General features: G+C 43.9%; 1 protein-coding gene across 2 annotated transcripts in view; it reads left to right on the forward strand.

The window, feature by feature from the left end:
- The first annotated feature begins 404 nt into the window (after positions 1–404).
- The window catches only part of LOC125000943 (E3 ubiquitin-protein ligase Midline-1-like), a 50301-nt gene continuing 23412 nt past the window's right edge, over positions 405–27293 (forward strand). Inside the window, exons 1-2 of one of the 2 annotated variants that reach the window (XM_047576717.1) lie at positions 405–662; positions 24410–25203. In XM_047576717.1, the coding sequence (XP_047432673.1) occupies positions 24478–25203 (726 nt within the window). In that variant the 5' untranslated portion in view covers positions 405–662; positions 24410–24477. Of the gene's footprint in view, positions 663–12824; positions 13113–24409; positions 25204–27293 lie in introns of those variants that run through there. The other variant, XM_047576716.1, reaches the window with a different exon arrangement.

The following is a 27293-nucleotide window of genomic DNA, read 5'->3' on the forward strand; positions in this document are numbered from 1 at the left end:
GATGACAGCTGGTATCAAAATCTCTTCTGTGGGGCTGCAGTTCCTATTTGGTTTCTTGATTGAGAGCAGGTGTGACGGCAATTAGTGGGTGTGGCTAGAGAAATTGAACCATTATGTTTTAACAGGGGGGCAGCCAGACTTGTTCACACAGGGCTTTATTTTATTTTGTTTGGTGGTTTGGTTTGGAGCTCAGTATAATATAAACTCAATGTTACTCGTAATGGAAGCCTGGGTTTTCCCCAACTGCTGGACAAAGCTCTTGGAGCGCCGTTTTCCCTCAACCCCACTTCACGCTTCCCTGGGCTTGAACACATGACAAGTAAAGCCCGGAGGCTTGGGTGGTAGTGGTGGTGGTGAGGGGGGCAAAGCTGAACATAGGGAGGAGGAGGAGGAGGACGAAGAGGAGGGGGAGGAGAGAGGCAGCGGAAGATCCTAAGTGTTTTGATTTGTGTACGCTGAGTGTGTGGATGCGTGTATCTGCGTCCTCTCCTTCCCACATTGCCATCACTCACTGTCTCTCTCTTTTCCCCCTCACTTTCCCTACCTCCCTCGCTCCATCTCTGCCTCTCTCCCTTCAAGGTTACTCACTATTGTTTTCTCAGACCGGACTCATTTCCCGCTTCTCTTCTTTTCTGTCGGAGGACCATGTGAGGCTCATGAATGTAAGTGCCTCCTTTGTTGCTTAATTCACCACTCCTTTTTTTTTTTTTTTTTAACTCGTATCACATTCACAGTAGGATGCCATACATCGGAGGAGAGGGGGAGTGGGTCAGAATGGAGTAGGGTAGGATGTTTAGGGGCTTGACTGCTCCATGTGGTCCAAGCGTGGCAGTTGGATGCACGTGCGTGCTGCTGTCATTGTCTCGGAGGAGATTTTTCACAGATTTGTCAAGAGTTCTGAACTTGCTGCATGCTGTGCACATTGAATTGAATTGCTGCTTCTTAATATTAACCTACTTCAAGTCACTGTAATTGCTTTTACTTCTGCCTGTTTTGTAGAATTCCACATTTTGAACTTTTACCTACTTTTGCACCACTGGTTACAAGATACTCAGTCTCCTGCAAAGATTAAAAACACAGTTCAACTGAAGTAAATTGCAACCGACATGGCCAATGAATAATACAAATAGTGTATATGCTCTGTTATAAATTATGGACGACTTTCCTAAGCCGAGTTCCCGAACATTGAGGTCTTTGGTGAACCCGTGTTTACCTTCATTCATCTTAAGGAGATTGAATTAGCCCGGCTTCTAACATCACTATTGACTTGACTATTGGCAACAACTGTTGACATCATTGAAGTGCTTTCTCCGAGTTCAACCCTTTAAATACTGGCACACAAACACAGAGCAATAAATATTGAATAGCAATGTAAGATGCATTTAGTTTCTAGTGCTGCCAGTGGGATTTGTCGGTGGTTGACTGAGCAGCATGAATTTACAACCTGCTGTATTGCAAGATAAATGAAACGCATTGCTTTGCTGACTCTGGGTGAAACGTGTCATCTAGACGCAAGATACATTGGAGATGTTGGTGAATTTGCTAACTACCATTAACTACCATTATGGTTTAAAAATATTTCTTCTTTGAAGTCCTAAAATTATTGTCAGGTTTAACACTGTCTTTGCCATATTTGGAGCCCGGCGGGATCTTGAGCTAGGGGGCCCTGGCATGAGCTGCTGCCAGCGAGTCCAGTCTTTTTCATGCCCGGCCAAACGCCCCACATTCCAGCTTTAAAATCCCATCCATCTTGGCATTTGTGTTTCAGCTCCCCAACAGCCCGAAGCTGGCTCCCGGCCACCTCCTTGTCTCGTACCGAAGCCCGAGAAAATGAGTTTGAATAGGGAGAAAAGACAGAGGGGTGATTTTGGAGAGAAGTAGGAGGGAGTTGTAAAAGAAGTCGAGGCATTTTATTTGCGATGGCACTCTTTCATCCGCCCTGGGGGTATTGGAAGACGTGAATGGGCTGGTTTGTTCCACGGGTGACCAGACATGACACTTGAATGTTTATCCACACAATGACAAAGCTTGAGAGAGTCAAAGACACTCGGTGATGAGATGGGCTGTGAACTAGTCAAGTGCTCTGTGCCGTCTCCTTGGAACACACCGCTCGTCTGCAGCTTTGTGTGTGTTGGCAATGCATTGTGAAGTTGTGCCAGCCTGTGGACGACAATAGCGGAGTCTTAACTATTGTTAAATGTGCTGGGAACCTTGTCACCTTGCTTCCAGCGAATGAGACAATAATCTTACAGAGAATGGCCAACAAACCTCGGTCTGTTCGACAGGAAATGATAGAAGTGACCATTCAGGCCAGATCAATCTCAGTACAACAATAGCTGACACAGTTTGTCTGATCTAGTTTACAAAGTCCGTGCAGCTTACTGTACAATTGATTAAACATGCAGATCAGTGCGCATGCAACTGTGAGCATTGATTGGCTTTTTGATTAGCTGAAGCTCTGAGTCAATTTCTGGTCTGGTTCAACGGTGTAGCTGCAAACGAGCAGTTTTACCACTGGATCCCGACCTTACATCATGCTGCCCCGTGCGATTCCAGGAAAAGATGCAGCCTAATTACGGAGAACTGCTTTTCCAGGTGCACGGTTGTGATTTGTAAGCAAAACCTCAAAGCACACCAGCGTGCTCTCAACTACAACTGCTTGTTTCGGCTTGGATGTGCTTAGCGTAGACCAAAAATTAAAGAGAATAAAAACTTGAAACTGAAACTTGTAATTAAATCAGTCAATCAAATGCATTCCCATCATAATTTCTAAGTAACAAGAGTACATCAATGCAGTGGGTCTTTACACTCGAAAACTGTAGCTTTTCCTTGCAGATGAAGATTACTGGCATGGGACGCCTACAGCACATTCCCTGCTAAGTCGAGTTGCTTTCCCTGTAAAGCCTGATCCTATATATTCCAGCAGCTCCAGTTCATCCGTCCCACGCTGTGCAGAGGGCTGAGATGTGTCACTGTGTCATCATTTCATTGGGCGGCTTTTATAATTAATATTCTTTGGTGCCTTTGATCCAATTCTTACATCAGCGCAGTTGTTATTTTGGGCAAACACCACCAGACACTAGAGAGCAGGCAAACATGACCTTTCAATATGACCTTTCACTTCTCATTGTTGCTTATTTGCTTCATTTTGATCGATCTAAAATGTAAATTGAAATTCACTGGACCGGGATTAAATAAAGTGCCACCCTTAGCAGTCTTATTTTGTTCTTTGTCACTGTGCTGACTATGCATGACAAAGGTGACGATTTGCAGATATGCGCATCTGACATTGAAAGTCTTTCAACTTGCACAGTGCCCTCCAAGGAAGTGTCTAAGATCTGAAGAAAACACTTAAGAACATATCGGTTTTTGCAAACAGATACAATATGCTGAGATCCGCAAACCTGTGAAATCCAAGGGATGTAGTGTTGCTAATGGTCTTATAGATTGCCATGTTTGTTTTGGAACAAAACACACACATATACAGTCCCACTATGTCTCTCTCTAAGCTTTGGAAAAGTGCTGTAGGTGGTTTATTGATTAAAACTCTGGGGTCAGAGCGTGTGTTTGTGTGGCTGGCCGTATTTATCTGTGCTGATGTAAAAAGAATAGAGACAAGGTGTTGGCTCAGCCTGAGGGGACAGCTTGAACTCGATAGAGAAACAAGACACGTAGAGAGGGCAAGCAACCATGTTGGAAGCAAATGTCATTCGCTTTAAGGAGCTTTGTCCCCTGGGATGCCTCTCTGTGTGCCAGCGAAACTGCCTGCCTGCCTGTCTCCCTCCCTCCCTGTCTGACTCTCTGTCTAAAAACTGCATCAGAAGTGGCGTGGATATTTTTATTAGGATCTATCCAGCTTTGTTTGGAATACGCTTCATGCTGTCTGTTTATGAAGAGGTTTCGAAGCTTAGTGTGGCTGCTTTGGCCATGATTTGGCCATTTGGCCAGACTCCGCCCAATTTCTGGCTGAGTCAAAAATGGGTGGAGCTTAAGGGGAGCTTGTCTGCATGTATGGGCATATTCGCATTAACCTAGATATGTTTTCCTAAATTCCATGACAGATAATGGTCAATGCACCAAATGGATGAATCCATGTAACTCCAACTGAATACTACAATTCTTCTAAATGCTAAACTCAGTAATTCTTATTAAGGTCAAACCAACAGCAGTTCATGGAAAACACGCAATATGTCCCATCCCTACAGTGCCTGACTTTGCCTAATTCCTGGCTAATCCAAAAGTGGCACACATTAAAGTTATATAAAAAGTTACATCCAATCTAGTTCTGTAAACTTTAACATGGTATCTAGGAACTGCAGTTTCTGGTACTAATGACGGTGATGGCTGAGGACTTATACAATCACACCTGAGCCCAATAGATCTGTTTAATAATTCAAATCGTTAATGATCCAACTGAGACCATTATTTATTCAGGTTATAATTAATCACTTGTACAGCTGGCACACAGTATAATGCCCCCTGCCCACCCTCATACAAAATACATGTCCTTCGATTAACATTTCACCTTCTTATTCCTCTCCCTAACTAGTACTCCATTTTACAGTCACCTTCATCACCAACTAGCATTTCTGTTTCTTTTATGGCCATAGGAAACTCAGAGTTTTTATATTCGCTATGAGCAAAGTGAGATGTTCGTTGTGTGTCTGTGCACTCCCTGTCACAGGTGATGGCAGGCCCATAAATCAGAATATTTTCTCAATGTTGGACGGACTATAGTACATTAACCATCACATTACATTAACCACCACTCACACTTATACACACAGAACCGCACTACACATCAGGGACTGGAGCAGGGGGAGGTCGGAGAGCCCGTGTTTCACTTATAACTTATTCATGCTTCACGCCATCATTCGCCACACCTGGGTAAAAGTCAATTTTTTTCCACAGCGGGAAGGCTGAGCTAACGCAGCATATGACTTTAAAATAACATTTTCTTCGAACATCTCCACGTAGAGTTTCCATTTTTAGATCTTCATGTGATTTTGCACCCAAACTACGCATTGTATTTTTTGTGCTTTGTGCTATTCTCTGGTCCCTGCTGGAGTAGCTTCATACTTGGCTGATTGAGTCACCGGCAGTGGATTTGAGAGAGTCATCTCAAAAGGTCACAAGAGCATGATATGAGGTGGAACTTCCAGTCAGCCTGTTGGCTTAATTCATTTCCCTGTAATTTAGGGCATTCATTCTATTTGAGCTAGCTGTTAAGCCAGGTCAGATTAAATATTTTTTTCTTTTTTTATTATTATTATTATTCAGGACTGTGATTATACAATGCATGTTCATTAGCTAATGGTGCTTGCTGTCGGTTGTGAACCAAGCTTGACCTCCATGTAAGAGAATTACAGGGACGATAGATGAGATGATTGGATTCGAAATACAAGCAAGCCTTGTTCTCAAATTACACTCACCAGCCACTTTATTAGGTACACCTTGCTAGTAAAAGGTTGGACCCCCTTTTGCCTTCAGAACTGCCTTGATTCTCCATGGCATACTTTCAGCAAGGTCTTGGAAACATTCCTCAGAGATTATGATCCATATTGACATGATAACATCACACAGTTGTTGCAGAATTGTCGGCTGCACATCTATGATGAGAATCTATTGGATTAAGATCTGGTGACTGTGGAGGCCGTTGGAGTACAGTGAACTTGTTGTCATGCTCAAGAAACCAGTTTGAGGTGATATGAGCTTTGTGACATGGAGCATTATCCTGTTGTAAGTAGTCGTCAGAAGATGGTCCACTTTGGTCATAAAGGGATGGACATGGTCAGCAACAATACTCAGGTAGGCTGTGGCACTTAAACCATGCTCAGTTTGTACTAAGGGGCCCCAAAGTGTGCCAAGAAAATGAGGTTCATACGACAACTGAATGCTGCCGAGTGCTGCGAACACAGGGACTTCAAACGAACATTTCTGTTACAAATCCTCAAAAAATAATAAAATACATGTTAACTTGCTTTTTTTTTTTTTTTTTTTTTAGATAATTTTTATGCAAATGCTGCCTCCTTCTGAAGGATTATAAGAGTCAGAGTGTTTTGGTGGGATTATGTGAGGTTGTGTACCAGCTGGTGTTGCATGGGTTGAGGGCGAGCAGCGTGAACACGCCTCTTTCCATGACAGTTTGGGGACGCGCATCGGGTCCGCTGACAGCTAATGATGATGCTGCCTGACACTTGCACGGATGTATGCGTGAGTGCATCTGTGTGTATGTGTTTATCTGCATTTGCCCTTGTGGGCACATCGGTTGTGTGCGTGTGCTCGCCGCGGTGCGTATTTGCATCAGCCCGGGTATGTTGCAATGAATTTCTTCGGTGTGACAGAGAATAACCTTGAGCTGTTGCCGATGGTGAACGCGTCATATTCAAGAGATGGATCTAGACGTTTGTGTACATCAAGCACTCTCAACTTCATCTAAATGCTAAAATCCAAATGGGAATCAATCTTTATCAGTGCTTGTGTTGTGTTTAATCACATCTGCTTTGATGTCATGGTTGAGAGGAGCCGGCAGGATGAAGATGTTCACTAATGCTGTTGATTTAGTGTTCATTATTACCCTCCCTGGCCTCGGTTTCTTATTCGGGACACACAAACAGCGGCGAATCTAAATATTTCCATTGCTCGTATGACCTCAGTTTGTTTCTGTGACTCACAATGATGTTTGAAGGGAAACATAATTCGTCCCTTGCTTTGTTTGGAGAAGCTCACAGTTTGTTCTGTCGGTTCCCCCCGCTTTTGTTGGATGTCAGGGTTAATATAGTTCACATACACAGAGCTCCAGATATAGCCTATATACCCTTAGGCTACTACTTTTTTATACTTACTTACAACTAAGTATAGATATAATAACAATTCAGCTCTCACATGTTATTCTGACATACTGATTGCCCCTCTGCAGTGGTGCTGATGTTTGACAAATATATATATATCAAAACAGAGATAATAGTATTTAATGCGAGAGTTTCCCTAAATGCCACGTGGGAATATTTGGGTCAAACAATGACAATTTCAGAGATGACAAACAGCACTGCTGAGTTCTTTTTATGAGCCAATTTGTCTGCACATGAATGTCTTTCAGCCGGTAGTAGGCCAACGTGTGCCTTAAGCCAAAAAACCCTCGTTAGCAGCCACTAACCTGAGTCACCTACCCAGCTGATACTGGTTATATATTGTAACTCTAGATTCTACGAGTGTATCGTGACGTATGACACAAGCCTGAACCCCCGATATCTGTATTTGTTAATCCCCAGTGATACTCCCGCCCTTCAGATTGCTTCAGCCCTCATTCCCCCTTTGGTTTACTCTTCCGCGACACATCCACAAAAAGTCTTTTTCAGGGAAAAATAGCGTTTATCAGCGCGGCTTCTTTATCTCCACCGCTCCCCGCCCCGCTCCCTCCAAAAAAATCTCTTAATCTGTCCATCTTTCTCCTGCTGGCCTTCTGTTACTTTTTGAAAATGTGTGTTTCCAGGGCCGTTTTAGTTCCTCTCTGATTAAATCTGTTTACGCGCAGAAGTCACTTGACAGAGACAAATAGCTCACCGGCTTTAGAATAATATCTCCTCAACAAAACGCAGAATGCTGAAACACTGAATACTACAATGTGTTTTTTTTGCGACTTTTCTCTTCCCTAATCCCAAACTGTGCTTCAAAGCAGGTACCAGCTGTATGCCCCCGTCCCCCCCACCCTCGCTGATTAAAGCCAGCCCTTCACTGACCGCACGTGAATGCGCGCTTAACCAGGCCAGAGGTCAGTTTGAGGAGAAACATGTATGGCATTTCACAAAAGGGCTTCGACTGTGACCACCGAGATGCTCGAGGCAGGAAACTTTTGCACTTTGCAAATGTGTGTAAAAATGGCTCCGCAGAATATCTCCAAAGCCTCTCATGAGTCATGCAATATGAATGACTATCTATGTACTGTTAAAGATAGCGATCAGTGGAATGGGGAGGGGGTTTAAAAGGCTCAATATCCAGGTCATAAAAATGCCTGCGGAGGATGATTTGCAGATGTGTGTTTGGCATTTATCTGCAGGCTCTTGAAGATATTCGCTAACTCGAATATCTTCTATTTGCATCTCCTCTACCTGCGAGGCTGCCCATGAGCCATTCCTAGACTACCCACCGCGTTGGCGGCCTCCAGAAAGGTCTTGGCCGTAACCCTGTCGCCCTTCATCCCCGTAATGGTCTCACCCCGAGCAAGGAGATGGGACTCGCTGCATTCCGCTCATTCCTGGCCGTTAAACATAAGACCTCTTTAAAACTCGGAGCAGAGGCCACCGTTCCTAAACTGAGCGCGCCGTCATGGGAAAATAAAAGACGTTGATTTAGCTTTTCATGACAGAGTTTTACCGCCGCGGCCTCTAATCTCGTGTTTGCTTAAAACTCTCGGGATACAAGCACAAAACCCCAAGGTGGAATAAGATGTCTCTCCAACTCCAACCGCGAACATGTTCAGAACGTCTTCCTGAAAACCAACCGAAGCCGGCATCATTTAAATCTTAAACTTGTCTAGAAAGTCGTAAATTTGTTCACCAATGTCCTTGCATTATGTGTCGTTGTGTCTTGTAGTCAGCTTTAAATTGCTGAAAAAGCTCGTCTTACATTATATATAGTGCTCCTAGAATTAAGTCTTTGTGCTTTTCTTAACAGTGAGTGCCTTGAGTGTGTATTTGAAACACAATCATAATCTCACCTTGGGCAAGACGAGAACAAAGACGGTCGTTCAAGGTGAAAAGTAGTGGCTCTGTGGTATAGACTGCTCGACAAAGCTTCAGCTACCGCATCTACCGAGAGGCCGCATGAATCGAGAGTCCTTGTGTGCTACGTGTGTGTGGGCTTTAATTCTGAAGAGTGCCGTTGGACAGCTTCCAATAGAACAGAGGATCTGTCACCGCGGTGACTGTACGGCGTCTTTACAGTCTCAACATTGTGGCATCGGCGAAATAATGCAATCCGTATCTGTGGGCTCGTCTTGACAACTCAAGGAGGCTTCTTTGATTCAAAAGAAAGTTGGACTTCCTTCGTTTGTGCTGCGGTCCAGACAGTTCGGCACAATGAAACCAAAAAAAGCAAAGCACTGTAGGCTAAACAGATGGGGATGAAGAAACAGGTCCAATTTGACAAGATATTCAACATTTAGAGAGCGAGAGAGAGAAAAAAAGGCTTTAAAGAAATTCATCAAGGCCCAATTGGAACAGAAAGCTGCTTCCAGGGAGACAGCTAAGCCATGCATGCAGGGATGTATTTTTTGTTTCAGGAAATGTTATAATTTTGAATATTTTTCCATTTTGTGGACAACCAACATGTCACACAATCCTTTTGTTTTGGAGCATTTATAGTTTGCGACTTAGAAATAGAGCAGCTGAATCTCTCAAAAAGTCTACAACCTATTAAAGTACCTAATCTCAGAGACTGCTTTCTTTGTTTAACCTCCAGCGCAGCATTCTTTCTGTTTCTAAACTACCTTATCTTTCGCAAATCCGCACCGCTACCTTTACTTGTGCCTGTTTTTCGCTCCCCCCTCCTGCTGCGGAGAAAGAACATTTCAGTGTCCCAGTGAGCTGCTGGACCGTGTTCGGAAAGCTCTTGTCCCGAGAAGTGACCCGAGATGGAAACTCTTTCCTTGTCCTTTTCCAGAAAAGCATTCTTTAGCAGCCGCCTCACCTCGACTGATCCCCCTCCAGCACCGCACACACAGATAAACACACACGCCGGACACATTGTAGGCACTGGACGTAGTAAAAATCAAGAGAAAGTTCCCCGACTGAATTCTATACAACAACCTGATCTCCAGACCTTAGATACAAAATATTAAAAACACATTTGAGCTGCTCTTACAGGAATTCCAATATCTAATTGAAATCTCTGTCAGTGCTTGGCGTTTCAGTGGTGCATTCAGTTTTTGGACGTGCTTTCTGGAACTCATCAGACCCAAACAAACAGGTTTATTTGATTTAAAAAATACCTTCTCGGGCTTCGCAGCTCTGCGAGCCCAGGATACATGTTGCAAAATAAGCAGCACGGCGCTTCACACCAGCAGGCCGCGGGATTCACTTCAGTAGGGCAAAATGTTAGGGATTATTTGAGATCCAGCGACCAGTGAGCAGACGGCTTTCAGGCTTTAGCACGTGGATTGTAAAGTTCAGAGTAAAGGGTTCGGCTTTAGTTTTATTTATTCCTTCTAATTTCCGTCCCGCAGAATCGCCGGGACCGAAAGGAACCGGGCGCGGCGCATCTGGCGGGTTTGGTGCTGCTTCCAACCTGACAGAAGATGAACGGCGAAGACTTTTGATCAAAGATCCCAGTTATGGCAGGGCAGTGTGCCTTGTGTGGAACCGACTTGCATCTTGGAGATTAATTTAAGCTGCTTTTCTCGTGGGCCGTATAAAAAAAAAAAAAAAAAAAAAAGAGAGAGAGGGGACGGGGGTTGTTTTTATGAGTGGCAGCCAAAACAGCTGAGGTTTCAAGGTGGAGGGAGAACCGGGGAGACATCGGGGAGACATTAAAAAATTACAGAGGGTGAATTTCTGCTGAGGACGTGTTACGGATGCTAAAGTGGAGACAGATGAAAGTTAATGTGCAGTGACTTCACATGGAGTGGCTCCTATTGATCTAAACTGCAGAGAAGGGATGTACGTAAAAAGGTTTACAGTGCATTTCCTCACACTCCTTGATCGGTTCCCAATTTAAACACACCGCACACTCCGCCCCCCATGTTTACCTGTTGACTTGATAAATTCAAGATAATTAATATTTCCGCATCACTACTTTGCTGTTCCTCCTCACTGATTAATTGCAGTTGGTTGCACTTTACTGTTTTGGTTAATTAGTGGTTTAGTTTGTATGGGAAAGCCGTAGGGAAGGGCCGGTCTTGCATTAATAACGCGGGCCATTCATTTCATCAACATGGCCGTGTAATTACAAAGTTAGTTGTTTAAGGATTGAAACACTGTTTATTGACACTGTACCACCATAGCCATTAGGTTTAGGTTTAATTACACTGAATAATGGACTCTGGCGTTTTTAAAAGCATCCGTATTGGTTTGATTTTCAGCCTCATCTGGACTATTAAGCACCGACTTGGGTTAAAGTTTCTGTGTTGTGGTTGGAACCTAAATCAGAGAACCTTTATTTAAATGTTTGAAGTGAGCACTTTTCCCAAGACGTAACTAGTCAGACAAAACTTGCCTCTCATGAATCACGACCAGTTGGACCAGTCTGCAGTTTTTTTTCATTCCAGCGAGCATGAAAATATTCACGTATTGGAATGTAATTTGTACATGTGCCATCTTGTCATTTTCTTGCTTTTTCTATTTCTGCTTCTCTCCTTATGCAGTTTTGTGCAAGATAGTGATGAGCGGATCGATACTGAAATATCGATACTTCTGATACCACGTCTTTACGCTCTATAATCGATTCTCAAATCAAAATACTGATGCATTCTTTATGAAGCTTTGATTTTAAATACATTACTTTTTTTTTTTTAGGTTTACCAGACACATTAAGGTGTATTTACACAAAGTATCGGTGTCTGATTGGTATCGCTGATACCAGCTTGAATTTACTTAGTATCGGATCAGAAAGGAAATCGGTGGTACTAGTGCATGAGGGCTCAGCCTCCAATCCAACGTGCTCAATCGGGGTTGCCAAAAGGGGTCCATGTGAGAGAGAAAAAAAAAACTCTCCAAACCAGCAGGTGGCAGTACGCATGTAAAAAGGGAAACCGGAAAATCTGGGTCAATCGTAGAGGGCTGGCCAGTCCTTACTGACTCGAGTGGTTTCGTTGTATATACTATGGACAAACCCATCGTGACGTCACCCATTGGATTCTGAACATTGAAAATAAAGCCGAAATGAGCGGAGCCTGTGGTCGCCATGTTGGATGAGTTTATACTCTGCCCACACTACTACAAATATGGACATGTCGGGTCGTGTCGAATGTTGAGACCCGCCCACCCAACTCACCTGTCTGTCACCTGTTAGCTCAGGCTACTGAGCCTTTTATACAGAATTTCTTAAAATAAACGAAAGAGTTAGAAAAAAAATTCAGCGCCCATACAGCTGTGAATAGTGACATAAACCATTCTGACCAAAACCAATTTTTGTATCAGGGATTTGCTCCCTGTTGGAGTCAGCCTCAAGTGGCCACTCGATGAACTGCAGTTTTTACAACAGAGGTTGCCGCTTGGCGTTATCCGGTTAAAGTCCGATTAAGCACATACATGCTTGAGAAAATCGATTTCCAATGACATTATCTAGGTGTTTTAATTGGATAAGGAGAACTCCAATTAACGTGTTTACATGCCCTTACGTTATCCAGTTAAAGTCAGATTAAGGCAATAATTTGTTTGGTTTTGTTCCATGCGCATGTAAATGCACTGACTGCCAGTCATGATACATTCTGTGCCGTAGCTTGATAAAACGATAGTTTCAAACGATTTCAAAAACACATCGATAGAATACACTTTTACCATTGGTCGATTGTGGTAGAAAGTTTAACAAATCTGGTCTATTTTTCTACAGATCCACCGGGGTTGGTCAAGAAACGCTACATCTTCACCTCGAAATATATGACAGGCATTTATTCCGTCTGGCATACATGCTGAAAACATAGTTGAGCACAGCCGGCCCAGACTCCACCCCCTGTAGTTTAGTGATTGGCCTACTTAGAGGCAGGGCAGCTCACTGGCAGATTTGAATACAGGGAAACAGTAAGGGAGGGATGGACATAGAGGAGGAGGAGGAGGAGGGGTAATAGAGAGGGGGGCGGCGCACTAGTTTGTCCCGTCTCTCTCTTTTTCTCTCTCTCTCTCTCTCTCTGCCGGGTCAGGATGGAAAGGCTTACACAGGCAGGGGAGGAAACATGTCATGAGAGGTGATGACACAGCCACGGAGACATATCCTCACAGACTCCCAAGTTCGCTGCTCTCCGCCGCCGCTGCTGCTGCTGCCGCCTGAGTCGTTGCAGTTTCTGCATCCCACAGAGGAGAGAGAGAGCCAAAGATAGCTGCCGTTCTCTCTCCCCACCTCTCTCCCTTCTGTCTTTTTTCACTTTATATGTGGATGATGGGATTTTAATCATGTGGAAGGTAAGAGGGGAAGAGGATTGTGTTCTTGTGCATACTATATTGAGAAGAGTGGGGTGGGGGGGAGAGGTTTGTGTTTTTTTTTTTGTTTTTTTTCCTGAGTTTACTTAAGTCTCTGCGAGTCCCTGGGGGGAATCCCAGCATGCTTTCACCCTCCATCTCGGCTCAGACTGTATTCTCAGTGGAAATGAGGAGTGGAAGCTTTGAGTGCCAGCATCGCAAGAATGATAATGATAGAGCAGTGGCTTTAAGACTCAGCCAGTGAGCGTTCTGGAGCCATCTGCATCACGGCTGAGGGGAAACTTCTGCAGAAACAGCTGCCGACTCCACATTTATAACAAAAAGTCTGCTTTTTGTAGCGCGAGTCAGTTTCTTAAGACGCCTGAGCGACTTCGGCTTTACAGAAACTTTAATCTGAGGTCTGGAAAGTGTGCACGACTTTGATCAGAGCTTTGTGTGCACCGGTTATAACACAACAATGTGTGCGTGTAGGTGGGGTTGCATTGTGCGAGTGGTTTTTGTGACCCACTTTTAAAGAGCCACTGTGTACCCAACACATAAAGACAGGAGACGGCGCCTTTAGGGATGCTTAAAATCTGTGTGCAAGAGTGGCTTTAAAGGCGTTTGATGTTTATTTGCATGTTACACGCAAATGAATATATATTAATATTGAACCACTCCTTCCTGTGTGTTTATTTGCACCCCGGAGGTCAGGTTATTCAATTCAATGTGCGATGTGCTGCGGTGTGTGTGCGTGCATGTGGGAGACAGCTGGCGTGAGTCACCGAATCAGTGTCGCTCCTGAGCCTCCTCACCTGCTACGGGTCGCACGGATCAAGGAGATCCAGGTTGAGCGTTTGATCTGCGGCACAATGGGAAGCGCGAGGAAGGGAGGCGGCGGCGGCGATTGTTTGTAATGTTAATTTAAGTGGAACCTCCGACCGAGCAACACGTCGAAAAAGTTCAACTTTTTGTAGCGGCTAGTTTAAATTTTAGTTTCGAAAGTGCACATTTTGATAAGAGAAAAACAGCAGCACAGCCCAGGACATACAAAGAGGCCTCGTCTGAAATCTGGTTTGTAGTTGTCACAGTGGCGACCAATATAGCAACATTGTTGTTAGTGTTTCTTTTCCTGTTTCCCCCCACCGACATGTCTCGGTGAGACATTGTCAGCGTGGCATTGAGAAAACCATCTCGGATTCAGATCCGTCTTTGTTTTTTTTTTTGTTTTTCTTCTTCTCCTTCCCCTCCTACCTGATGATTGACTGTGGGAACAAATACAACAAAGGGAGGGTTTTTTTGTTTCCTGCGTGGGAGACGCCTGTCAGTTTGTGTAAACGTTTAGTCGGATTCAGTCGAGATGTTGCCGCGATCAGAAAGCAAAGGAAGTTTGTCGCCTGTCGGTGATAGCATTAGTGGCAACAGTTGCCTGCATAATATCCTGTTGTCTCACGAGTGGGTAGCCTCCACGACAACTTCAGACACTTGAGGGGCAAACTGCTAATTGCTATCTAAACATCCTCTAATATAACTTACCGGACTCCATTTTTCCCCCCTTTTCTTCACTCTCTATTGCCAGTCCAGATCAGTTCATTTCATCCACCCCAGTGCATTCTTTAATCACCAGCCGAATAAGATGAGAGCGCAGCGTTGCCATGGAGACTTCAGAAGCGGTGACAATGAGCACAATTGGCTGAGTGAGACTTGGCAGCTTGTGTAGTCCTGTGGAGGGGATAAGTGGTTCCTCAAACTTTTCATTTTACTGTAGTCCCAGGGCTCTGCAGCGTGCGGTAACACGGCGTTCCTCAGTAGTTCAAACATGTGAATTATACATTTAGCGTCAGCACAGCTCCCTGCCCCCCTTTTTTTTTTCCAAAAGTAATTTCAGAAACAAAGAACGGTGAAACCTCTAATTTAGTTGAACTGAATGCACACCGGAAGGCATTCTTAATGGGTAATCTTCAGTTGTTTATAACAAATGCTTTTTGACTGCAGAATCAAAGCGCAGTTGAGTAACCCCGCGCTGAAAATAATTGTCTGCTAAAGTGCCAGGAGGAAATCTCGCTAACTGTGAAACTTAATTTTGCCGTGACAAAACACATTAACGGGCCCCTTTTCATTTCCACAGCGAAGGTGAAATCAAAGAATCCTCACATGCTTGATTTGTGTGTTAACAAACAAAACCTTCGACAACCTGCACCCATGCTTGTGCAGAGTCCTAAGCTGTAGCCTAGCTTGTGAATGCTGACACCACACCCTGAGCTGGCCTAAAGTATCTTTCTGCTGGTTTCAACCTGTTGCACAGACTTCCACCTTGCACTCAGCTATGTGCTATTCTAGTAATCTTAGCTAGCAATGCTGACAAGTAACTGGTTGAATAATTTATCAGACAGTAAGCTAGCATAGCATTGATGCTGGAAGGTGCTGGGGGCGTTAAAGTTTAGATCCAGAAGTAACACATCAAAAATGGTGCTGGAGATGTTTGCTGAAGATATATATGAAGCCAGTTTCTTTTTACAGGTCTAGACAATATTTCATCAAGCCAGTGAATGCATCTTCTGAAAACTGTTTTGCAGGAGAGAGAACAGGTCGATTATATTCCGTTCTAGTTCGGAAATGCCTGCAGGGTTAAGGTTAGCGACAAGGGTGAAGTGCAACATGTTTGGGTGTTTGTTCACTAAAGCGGATGCAGTTGCAGCCCGTTGTCACCAAGAAAACGGCAGTAGTCATTAAAGTTTTAAGTCAGCGGTCGTGGAAACACCGGCCGGTTTGGGACGTGTCACTAAGCCAAGAAAGTACTGGAGTAGCTTGTTGGAGATCATTTTGTCTTCGTTTAACGAGGAGCTTAGTTGTCCGAACTTGGCTGCCTACCTTGCCAATCAAAAGGTCCGTAAAGAAGGTTATACATTTCATTTCTGCACACAAAGTAGTTTTGGTAGCTACATGCCATCAATCTTACATTTGAAGAAGAACCAAGTTCGGTTTCTTCAAGCACACATCCTCTCTCAGGTGTCGGACGTGGCTGGTTTTTACTTACAGCGAGTCTGAAGACACGTTGCGGCCATTCGACACGCATAGACGGCTTCGCTATAATCTGCCCGCAGATGTTAAGGAAAGTCACATCCCACCCCTTTGGAGTACGCATCATTCGAGAAGCCTCCCCTCCAAAGTTCGGTAATGTCACGTTTTCTGACATTCTTGGTCTTTCAGTGTAAACAGACGACTTCCCACTTTGCTCATACTTGAAACATGCAAGGGTTCAGAATCGTGGGTAATTGTAAGCACATTCCAAATCTGGCCACATGTTTGATGTTATGACACATGGTGGTCTGTGGAGCGAGGTCATTTTAGGCATGCTTAGGTCAAACTGAGTTTAACCAGGTAACAGATATCCAGTGTGACTCCTTCGTGATGCCTCATTTAAGTTGAAGCCCTTATATTTCCTTATTTTTGGAAAAAAAAGGGGAAAGGTCTGACTGTGGTGACTGTTTTGCACTTTCAAATGTGCTAAACACGCGACGCACCTACTGCTTACATCAAATGACAAAATCTTCCTGCATGCTGCACTGCACAAGCCACCCAGATGCTGCATGCTTTGTCTTCCTTCAGCTCTCTTCATGCATGCACGCCCCAGCTCAGCTAATCCTTGCCAGCCCTCTGGGGTCGCTTTCATGTCAAAAAACATTTCATTATCCAATCAAAAAGCTGCTATAATAATCCAGCTCTTTGGGGAACAACCACAACTTAATCACTTTCATCTCCACTTCTTTGGGATCTTAAACACATATTTTAAGGCAGTATTATAGAATAATTGGAGTAATGAAAGGTGTGTGTGTCGTAAAAGAAACATTCCACATGCCATTCATGATATGTACATGTTTTTTTTAAAGCAACCAGACTAACATTTAACAAAATCGTGCAGGTGAGTGGTAGGCCAAAGACTCAAGACGATTTTTTGCCGTAGAGAAAAGGCAGAAGGTTTATGCACCTTTGGAGATGACCAGCTTTGTAATATCTGACATAATACAGCATTTAGCTGAACTGGTGCAACAGTGAATTCCATTGCACTGCTTTGTTCAAGGTTCAAGAAGAATGTTAAGAGGATGTCAAAAAGGATTGCGGTTCTGGGTAAAGGAATATTAACGGAAGATTTAAAATATCTCAGAAGAAGAAATATTTTCCTGCTCTCGTAGCGGCGTGTTTACAAGACCTTTACCCCCATGAAATATGTCCTTGGCGACACCAGATTTGTTTTTGTCACCCATAATCTCCGCCCCCCCACCACCAAACATCACGCCTAATTTAACGTTCAACACTGCACCCTATCTGGGTCACACGAGGAGGATGCCAGACGGCCACACACACACACACACACACACGACGAACCGCAATCACACATGTCGCCCTTTATCATAATCACTAATAACCTCGGCATCCCCAGACTATGACCGGCCAATCCTGTTAGGTGTGACTGACCGCTTCAAAACACGAAAGGCCACGATTGGTCACAGCCGGTACGGCAGGAAGCGGATTACGGATCAGCGTGGCAGGGTCTCTGGGAAAGGACAAAGAATATGTGGCAACTGTTGGTGTTGTTAACTTGTTAGCGACTGAGAGGATGCAGCCTCATAGCGTTGAGATTAGGGGCAGGAGAAGTTTGACATCTGAAGCTCAAAGCGTCTACAAAGTCTTGAATTGTCCACATTCGCCAGTCAAGTACACTTTTTCTTCCTCATTATTAATTGGACTTATGGCACCGGCAAAGCAAATGCATTTCTTCCAGCGCCTGCACTGCAAGATTTATCATGTCCTTCCACAAAGCGAGAAAAATAACTCCACGAAAACGCTGTAGACTTGCATCAGCGCTATTTCTGCATGTGTGCATCTTTTCATAAAGATCACCACAGAGGGAAGTTTGCTTCGCACAGAAAGCATGACCCTGCAAATACGACTTGTTCTCAACGACCGCGCGGGGTCAAGGGTTAATCCCTCGTCAACTATCCGCTGCTGCTATGAAAACGGATTATGCTTTATTTTTGTCTTTTTCCTGAATCGCAATTCCTCTGCGCATTGGGGGAAAAAAAAAATCTTTGAAATTCTTCAGCAGTTTGGTGTAAACAAGGTGTCAAATGGTTTATATGTTAGCAAGACAGAAAAAAGGCAAGAGGAGATGGTGCTTCGTGAGGAACCACAAAAAAAAAAGCAAAGTAAATAATTTATTCCTCACAAAAATGTGAATAATTTAGCTATGCTTCCTTCTCTGATTGTTACAATTGCAGGTGATTTTAGCTGAGGTTTCAAGGCGGTATTTTTTTTGACAAGCCATGACTGAAACTGTACATTCAGTGGATCCAATAGCAAACATGTTTCAGATCAAGTTTCCGTCTCCAATTTGTGTTTCGGTCCCTCAAACGTGGCATCGCGGAAGTGGAGAGGCAGCTAACATCATGTTTATGCTCAGCTTCAGATGCTTTGCCCTCTTTCGCTTGGTTCCATCACCGCGTGTTTGCTATTTCCTGCCTCCTGCGAGTTGAGAGCGAATTGGAACAGCGCGCTCATAAAGTGACACACACACACACATGTATGCTGATTATGTGAGTCAGGTCAATGGGGATGACCTACTTCTCAGTTCTCCTCCGTAAACTGTCACAGTCGCTCACGTCAAGACGCCAAATAGACCCCTTCATCCAACAGTGTTTTGGGGAAGGTCGCTGGCTTTTGGATGCTTAATGTATGTATTGAATTTGTGCCATTTACTGAAATGGATCCCGCAGCATTATGTCTCCAAGCTGCAATCGAGGAGGAACTCTTTTTCGGCTCAATTTGTCGAGCTATGCTGCAGCTAAAATATTAATTTTGCTGAAAATCTTAAAGGGAAATTAAATTCCCCTGAAGCAAAGTTTAACTTTGAGTTAAAAAAAAATGGAAGAAAAGACGGCAGTTAGACCTAAAATGAACAACTATTAACAGTACATCAGCATTAGCAGTGTCTTGTAACACTCCTATTCTTTTCCCATTGCATAAAAACACACACTCTCTCTCCCGCCCCTGCTTTTGTCTGCGACTTGCTCTTGTCGAATCGGTTTTTAGAAAATGGACCGAAAGAGCTCCTATAAAAATTTTAACAGCTTAAACTATGAGTGGAACGGAAAGCTGCAACCTTCATGGACCTAGAGTTAATGAAAGATTCAGACTGGTGCAGACTAATGGGCGAGCTGGCCCAAATATAAACAGGAAGAGAGATCAGGAGGTTTAATTTCTAAAGAGCTTCATTAGTTGTTCTCGTTTGTTTTCCGGGGAGCTGGTGGACAACCTTCAAAATATCACAAGTGAATAATAATAAATGTGCAGCTAAAAAGGTCACGTGCTGGCATTTATGGATCAGAGACCATATAGGGGGTTTGGTTTCAAAATAAAAACCCCAGACATTTGAGAGAGGCTTCAGGGCAATGACATTTTCACCCCTCAAAATAGAAATGTAGCATTTTGGACTTCTGTTACGCAGTCCTCCTGTAACAGGAGAACGGTAGAGACAGGAAAACTAACAGGAACAGAGAGTGAGGAAGGAGATACCCAAATGTCAATCTGATTTTTCCGAAACGCTTCGCTGCCATCGATCTTCCTGCATGAATATTATTTTGCTGTCTGTATGTGAAAAGGTTAGAGAGATTAGAGCCCTGTTTGGGTTTACTCTGTCGAGTTACTTTCAAAAAAAAAAAAATAAAGAAAAGAAAAAGGGAGAATTCTTTCCATCTGGGCCGTTTAGCATTCTTTCTAAAGTGGGTGACATGATTAAAGTTGTAGATTTTCCTTTCAAAAAATGTCTGTTGAGGCATTTTCTGTCAGCGGCAAAATGGCGAATGAGCCAAAGACCCGCTGATTGAACTATCTTTCATTTACGGTATTCAGGACTCGGTGCCTGTGGAGGCACACGGTCCACAATTACCACATACCTAGGGTTAGGGTTAGAGTTAGGGTTACTACTCGATGATTTGTGACGGCAACTTCCATTTCAGTGTTTGTGGTTGATGTGATGCAGTTTTGCAGAATTGTTTCCCTATCATCAGTTAGCTGTTAACATGAGCTTAGCATCCTGCTGGAAATACCACACAGCGAGTCCCACCACTAACCCTAACCCTGAACACAATGATATACGTTTTGATGAACTGTTGCAGCTTTCTAGAAACCAGCCATTGCATTTCAAGCTAGAGAACGAGATAATTTACTGCTCCTGGCTTGCGTCGTTGCGGTTTGTTTTTGATAATAATTGGCAACATATTGTGAGCAAGCTGAGTAAAACAAAAAAAAACACTGGGGTCTATTTTCTTGAACAGTGTCAACCAGTTAGACAAATAGAGGAAGGAAGAGACTCTTCCGACAGACCTCACATTGTGTCATACCACTCACAAATGGATGCGATTGTATGACACTAACAAATAGCGTGCTTCAGCTGTGTTTGTGTTCCCAACATTAGTTTCTGTTTGGCAAGAAACATCAATTTTACTCGATTCAGAAGCTGCAGGGAAAATGAGAGGGACTAGGCCGGTAGAGGATCCTTCCACTGCTCAGTCAGCTTTGTATTGCCCCCCACTGAAGACTATTGGTACTGACATTTCAGTGGTGCAAGCACAGCAGACGAGCCTCTCACACACAGCTCTGACAGTCACGGGGCATATAGTGATGATGGGAGAAATAAACAAGTTGGATTATATCAACTTTCTCCTCCACTCTGAATGCCCTGTTTTCCCTCTGTCACATTCTTGCTTCTTTTTTTCTTTTTTTTTTTGCCCCCAGCTTCCTACATTCCTCCTCTTTCCCCTCTTTCTTCTGTTTCACCTCAATGCATGGTTCAACAGTGTCACCTATGGTGTGCTGAGAGGCATTTCACTCTGTCTCCCCCGCCAACTTGGATTTGTGACTACAGTGTGCACATGTATAGATGTGAGCACAGTTTCGGGTTTGTGTGTATTTATCTTTGTCAGAATGAGATGGATTTCTTCTCTTTATTCGCTGCTGCCTCCAGGTTTTCCTCCCTGTCACGCGGTAACCTGTCAGAGCTCCATCAATGTCGAACTTTTCTGGCTTTGTCAGGAAGTTTTTTTGCTTTATTCTCCCTACTTTCTCTACTCGTATCCGACGCCGTCTGCTGTTTATGTTACTTTCCTGACAGCTGCGTGCGGGAATGGACTTTTCCAACTCAAATTGACTTCATCACTGCACCAACTTTAACTTTGGGCTACGCGGGGGGTAATGCAGCTCCCCTATTTGTTAACGCCTGAAACTAACAAGTCCAAATGGAAACAATGGGAGAACCAGTAACCTACTTTAAGAATATAAGACGTGTTGGAAAGCATGATAATAAATGAACTGCAATTTAAAAGACTGACCATTATTTAGTAATAGCTTTGTCGAGTTTTCCATCAAAATTTAATTATTTTTGGCCACTAGGGGACAATACAACAAGCTTTAATACACAACAGTTGTAACATTTTTAGTGATGACTTTTTCACTCCAAGTCTTCACTGGCTAGTTGCTTGCCAAGAAAAACTTCCCCTATAACATTGTGCATCCCCTGTTAATTTAAAAATATTGAGTGGTGCAGCTTTAAGGGCATGTAAAGGACACGTGTGTTGATCATTAAACAGTGACATGCCACATTAATTCTTTTGCATGCTGGTCCGTGGATGCAGGGATGACATTCTGAAGAGGCACACAAACTGACTGGCTAAATATAAATAAATAAAAATAGTATGGTGTTTATATGACAACACCCCAAGATCTGCTTGGCTGTCAGAAAGCTTCAGTCTTCAATGACATAAGTGCCCAAGGGAGGCTGTGACTGTCTTGGGATTCATGTGTTACTGAGTATCTGTTTTATGTAGTCAAGTCAGACACACACCCATTCCACTTCCACTGAATCGCATGAATTGCTTTCATCTCATCTCTTTTTTTTTCTTTTTTTTCATATCCTCTCATATTTTCTTCATTTTAGAAGTTAAGAGATCAAGGTTTCTGGACTCATTTCACTTTGTGGAAATAAATCTAAAACCCGTCTTTATGCGCAATCCTTTTCTGCAGCTCGTCAGCTCCGCTAATGAATGCTATCTGACCTCGCATATCGTGGGTGCATGAAAAAAAAAAAAAAAAAGTGCTTGGACTGCAGAGAGCTCAAGTGGGGGTAGTTTATCTGCAGTTTGTTTCCCGGAGGATAAATAGGAAACGATGCATAAAGATGGCGAGAGAATGGATTCCGAGTGAAGTAGTGCGCTCGGTTGAACACAGGCCTTAATCTCAGTAAACAGTGACATCTGCTGAAAACGCCACACGGTGGGGATAAGAGTGGGTTTAGTCCCTGCCCCAGAAAGGCATGCATTTTCTTCAGCGAATGGAGCCTTTTTGTCAATTATCATTTCATGTAAAAAGGTTTAATTACGTGCTGCATTATCTTCAGTGGTTTGCTAATTTTATTTATATTATTTTCTTTGTTTACGCAGTGCTGCTTTTCTTTTTTAACGTCATTGTTTCTTCTAATCTCAAAAGTTTTCCTTTTGTGACTTTCCTGTGGCTGTGAAATGCCGATTATCTTCCCAAGAGTGACTGGCAGTTGATTTATACGCAGCCTCCGGGCTAAAATCAGAAATTGGGGAACGAGGAAAAGGGAACAGAAAGTGCACGCGGCGTTCAGTTTTCAACTTGGAGGCTCAAACGTAACTTTTGGGCACAATGATAACACTGATTGGAAACCAAATCCACACTAAGCTAATACTTTTTTCCAGTTTTTAATTGAAGAAACTGCACTTTTCTCCCCTTCGACAGATTCCAAGCTCGCAATTCGTATGATAGCCAGGAATTTGTTACTGGTTTCACTTCAAGCAGAGTGTAAAATATTTGTCTCTGTCTGAGCCACAGTCACTTCACATAAGTATTATTACAGACAACATTTGTCTTCTAAGACAGGAATATCCACTGCATATGGTGCAAGCTGCTGAAGTGCAGCTGCAAACCGAGGCTCGGCTCCTCTGCAGAGAGGAACAAATGGGCATGTGCACTAATTACCAACTGGCTACAGCTGTGGCTGCAGCTGCCACTGCTGCAGTGAATATCAAACCAACACCACGCCGGCCTTGGAAGACCTCATTTCAGTTGCATTAAAATGGTTTGAACAAAAGTGTACTCGGAGCTCGAAATTAGTTCCACTCTATCCGTGTAATGAATAAATTTAACCGTCTAATCAACCTTTTCTGCAGGGAAGGAATTCTCCGATGCTGCACAGTAAATTAGATAGCAGTTAAGAAAAAGTGGGATACCATATTTATATATGTAGAGGAAAATATTAACACTTTACACCTACTTTACTTTTAATGGCAGCATTTAAAAGTCTGCAGCAAAAAGCTTGTTCCTCAGAGGTTACAAAAGTGTCACTAGGTTCATGTACGTGATCCTCATATTCCTATCAGTTTAAGCTAGTAACATGGAGTTTTTTGTATTAAAAGGGTTAAAGCATTGTTGGAGCCAATTTTAACTCGCGACATGTTCAATGTTGATAACAAACTTGCGAGATGTCAGGTAGGAATCTCCATAAGAGCAATTTTATTTGTTCTTTCACCATGATTTTTGGGTTAAAGAAATATTATCCATGTGATCATAAAAGTAGGTCAGGACTATGTCTGGAATGTGCCTGTCGACATCTCTGATCTTTCAACAGTAATGTCTTATTTTTAGAGTTCAAGGCTTGATGGTGTAGTCAACTTTCCGACTTTATATTTTGAGCAGATTTTCTGCAGTGTGTAAATATATCGTGTTCATCACACATCCTTCATAGCGTGGTTTCGAGGTGGTCGATTTCCGGCGCCACTAATCTCTTCTCCATTCTGTTCCCGTTACCCTGTGCTATTTTGACAAAGCCGATAATAAAAGGGTCCGCGTCTTTTGTCTGCTGATAGGCACCACAGTCACACCCCCTCCTCCCTTTTTATTCTTTAATATTCTGCTCCATAACTGCCGTCGCAAGAGAATTAAAATGTCATCCGTGGGAAGATGCTGTTGGTTTTCTAAATTTAATCTAATTATTGCGTTTTTCCTTGACTTTGACAATATGAGATTTTCTCTCATTTTCAGTTTTCGCTTAGAGAACCAGCACTCTGCCATTCTTTGACTCCACTCAGTGGTCTGCTCCATTGAGATATAAGCCCTCCCAAGAAAGCAGTGAGAAGTAAGCTGTTTCACACCATTTAATCACAAATCCCTGTGCCCCCCCCCCCCCTCTCTCCCCCATGTATCTCTCCGTCTATGGCTTCCAGACAGCTGAGCGGCTCTTCTGGATTTCGCTGACACTGCGCCTGGTCCCGCCTGGCCTCCTCTGAGCAGGATGGACACTCTGGAGTCAGAGCTGACCTGCCCAATCTGCCTGGAGCTCTTTGAAGACCCGCTGCTGCTCCCCTGCGCCCACAGCCTGTGCTTCGGCTGCGCCCACCGCATCCTCGTCTCCCACTGCACCACCAACGAATCTGTTCAGAGCATCGGCGCTTTCCAGTGCCCCACTTGTAGATATGTCATCTCCCTGAGTCCTGAGCGTGGACTAGAAGGACTTAAGAGAAACGTGACCTTGCAGAATATTATTGACAGAGTTCAGCGGGCCTCATCTTCAGCCGGGCTGCCTCTGCCGTTGCCACTGCCTGCCCCACACAGCGGGCCCAACTCCCCCAGCGAGGAAGGGAGCAACCGGTTGGCGCTGGTCCCAGTCAGCGCCGCCATGTCCAGCCCGGGCACGCCTCCCGAGCCGGTCCAGTGCCAGTTCTGCGAGCAGGACCCACCGCAGGACGCCGTCAAGACGTGCGTGACGTGCGAGGTGTCGTACTGCGAGGAGTGCCTCCGAGCGACTCACCCGAACAAGAAGCCGTTCACGGGCCACCGGCTCATCGAGCCCATGCCGGACTCCCACCTCAGGGGGCTCCAGTGCCTGGAGCACGAGGAGGAGAAGGTGAACATGTACTGTGTGACTGATGATCAGCTCATCTGCTCACTGTGCAAGCTGGTCGGAAGGCACAGGGACCACCAAGTGGCAGCATTGAGCGATCGCTATGAAAAGCTCAAGGTAAGTCGAGCATTTTTTTTTTCTTCCTTCTATTATTACGCTAATGGATTTAATAGAGGGATATTTCTTTTTTTTTCATTTCCACACCAGTCCATTCTTCAAACCTGCTGCCATATTTAGAAGGATTGGTTTTAATGACATATAAGATTGCGGACCCTCTCTTTATCTCACGCACATAATGAGTTTTAAAGTTTAATTTTACCCCGCTCTGAACTATGAAATTTCCTATTACCCAGGTATCTAACTTGATTATCAAGTGAGATTGTATCATCTCATGCTGACTTATTATCTCTCCTGAATAATTAAGCAATTAGCATAATCGCTGCACCATGCCAGTGCGCCACGAGGGTATTCGGAGGCACGCACACCGAGCGATTATGGGGAGTGTCATTAGTGACGAGGCATGGTGTCTCCAATGAGGTTGCAGGTTAACGAGCGCCAATTGCCTTCTGGGTGGAGGTGTGCCTAATTGAGCATGGCCATTAGAGTGCGCTGGTAATGGGCACGGAGGCTGAATGTGTGTGTGTGTTTATGTGAGCTCATGCAGAAGTAAATGTTACTTGCAATGTCCACCAGATGTTATCTTCTAATATCCTGACCTTGGATGATAGAAGTCCCTGAGCGATACGACCACTTCTTTTAGGAGTCTAAATCAAAACGCTAAAAAAAAAAAAGATTGAATTCCCTGAATGAATAAGATCCAAACTTTACCAGATCCGAGACTTCACGCAAGCTTCAGGTTTCCATATATAGCTCTGGTCTATGTTGCCTTCACCAGCTCAACCCTTAAGCAGCAATTTTAGACAACCTTTTCCTGTCAAACTCTGAACGCATCATCCAGCCGTTCACTGAAGGTCACGCATTCCTGCACCCGCTTTTCTAACATCGGGCGATGCACTGCCAAAGGGGGTAAAGAAAATTTATTTTTGTTTCTACCACATTCAACCATATTTGGCTAGATGTCACCGGAGACATTTAGTCATCATGCCTCTGAGCGCAGTCTAGTCGAGCCATGTTCCAGTGAGTATTGCTGGCCCGCTGCCCCAGGGTGCTCTCAGCCTGGTTGCAAATTGTCCAGAACGCTCTCATAGTCTGGTTTTGTCATACGTACGTAACATGTAACCTCTGAGCAACAAGGGTGCTGAATTGACACACTATGGCAGCCATCTAGTGATGACTGTAAGTATTGCAACCTGGACTGACGAGCAAAGAAAATGTCTTAATCCAGTGTGATCGTGTTTACTATCTTGTCATCAGCTGCTGTTTCTATAATTAAATAATAAAAGGTTTAGTAGAAGCTTCAGTTTTAAACTTAAAAGTGAGTCAGTGTTTGTTGGCTAATGAAGAGTAATGTGTTCATTGATATGTCTCAGTGCCCGTTTCCACTTACATCTAATAGTTTAACTTTCATTCAGGGCAGATTTGATCATTTGGATGTCGCTAATCCAATCCATCCAAAACATGCTCATCCCCCCACACATTAGTCCCTGTATGCACTTTCTCCCAGAACAATGAGCGAGAAGACAACTTCACCAAAGAGTCTTTTACACAGGGAACATTTTCAGCAGTGGCCGACTCCACGCTCGCCCACAAAGTGTTTATTCAGCCTTGCATTGATCTATTTAGTTTCCATTCGATCATCATTTCCATTCCATGAAAATAAAGCTGCCCAGCAACGGCCCCCATGCCCTTTCTATTATTATGCCAGTCTGCTCACAGGCCTATTTGTTTTCAAAAGTGCTGAAATAGGCTTGATGTGATTTGTCATCGCCGCTAATGTGTCTGCGCCGTCTGGTCTTGCGTGTTTCAGCGAATTTCAGCAAAGAAGAAAAATTAGCTGGAAAGCTACATCATCCAATTACCGTGAGTCTGCTTCCTCCCCCTCTCCCAGCGTTCACCCGGAGAGAAAGCTCGGCGTAGCACAGGTCAGCGCGCCTGGCAGTTATTACACAAGCTAATTATCAGCTACGAGATAACACACACACACACACACACACACACACACACACACACACACACACACACACACACACACACACACACACACACAAAAACAAAGCAATAATAGATTCTCGTTGCGCTGACATGCT

The sequence above is a fragment of the Mugil cephalus genome, chromosome 23 (genome assembly GCF_022458985.1).
Source record: "Mugil cephalus isolate CIBA_MC_2020 chromosome 23, CIBA_Mcephalus_1.1, whole genome shotgun sequence".
NCBI lineage: Eukaryota > Metazoa > Chordata > Actinopteri > Mugiliformes > Mugilidae > Mugil > Mugil cephalus.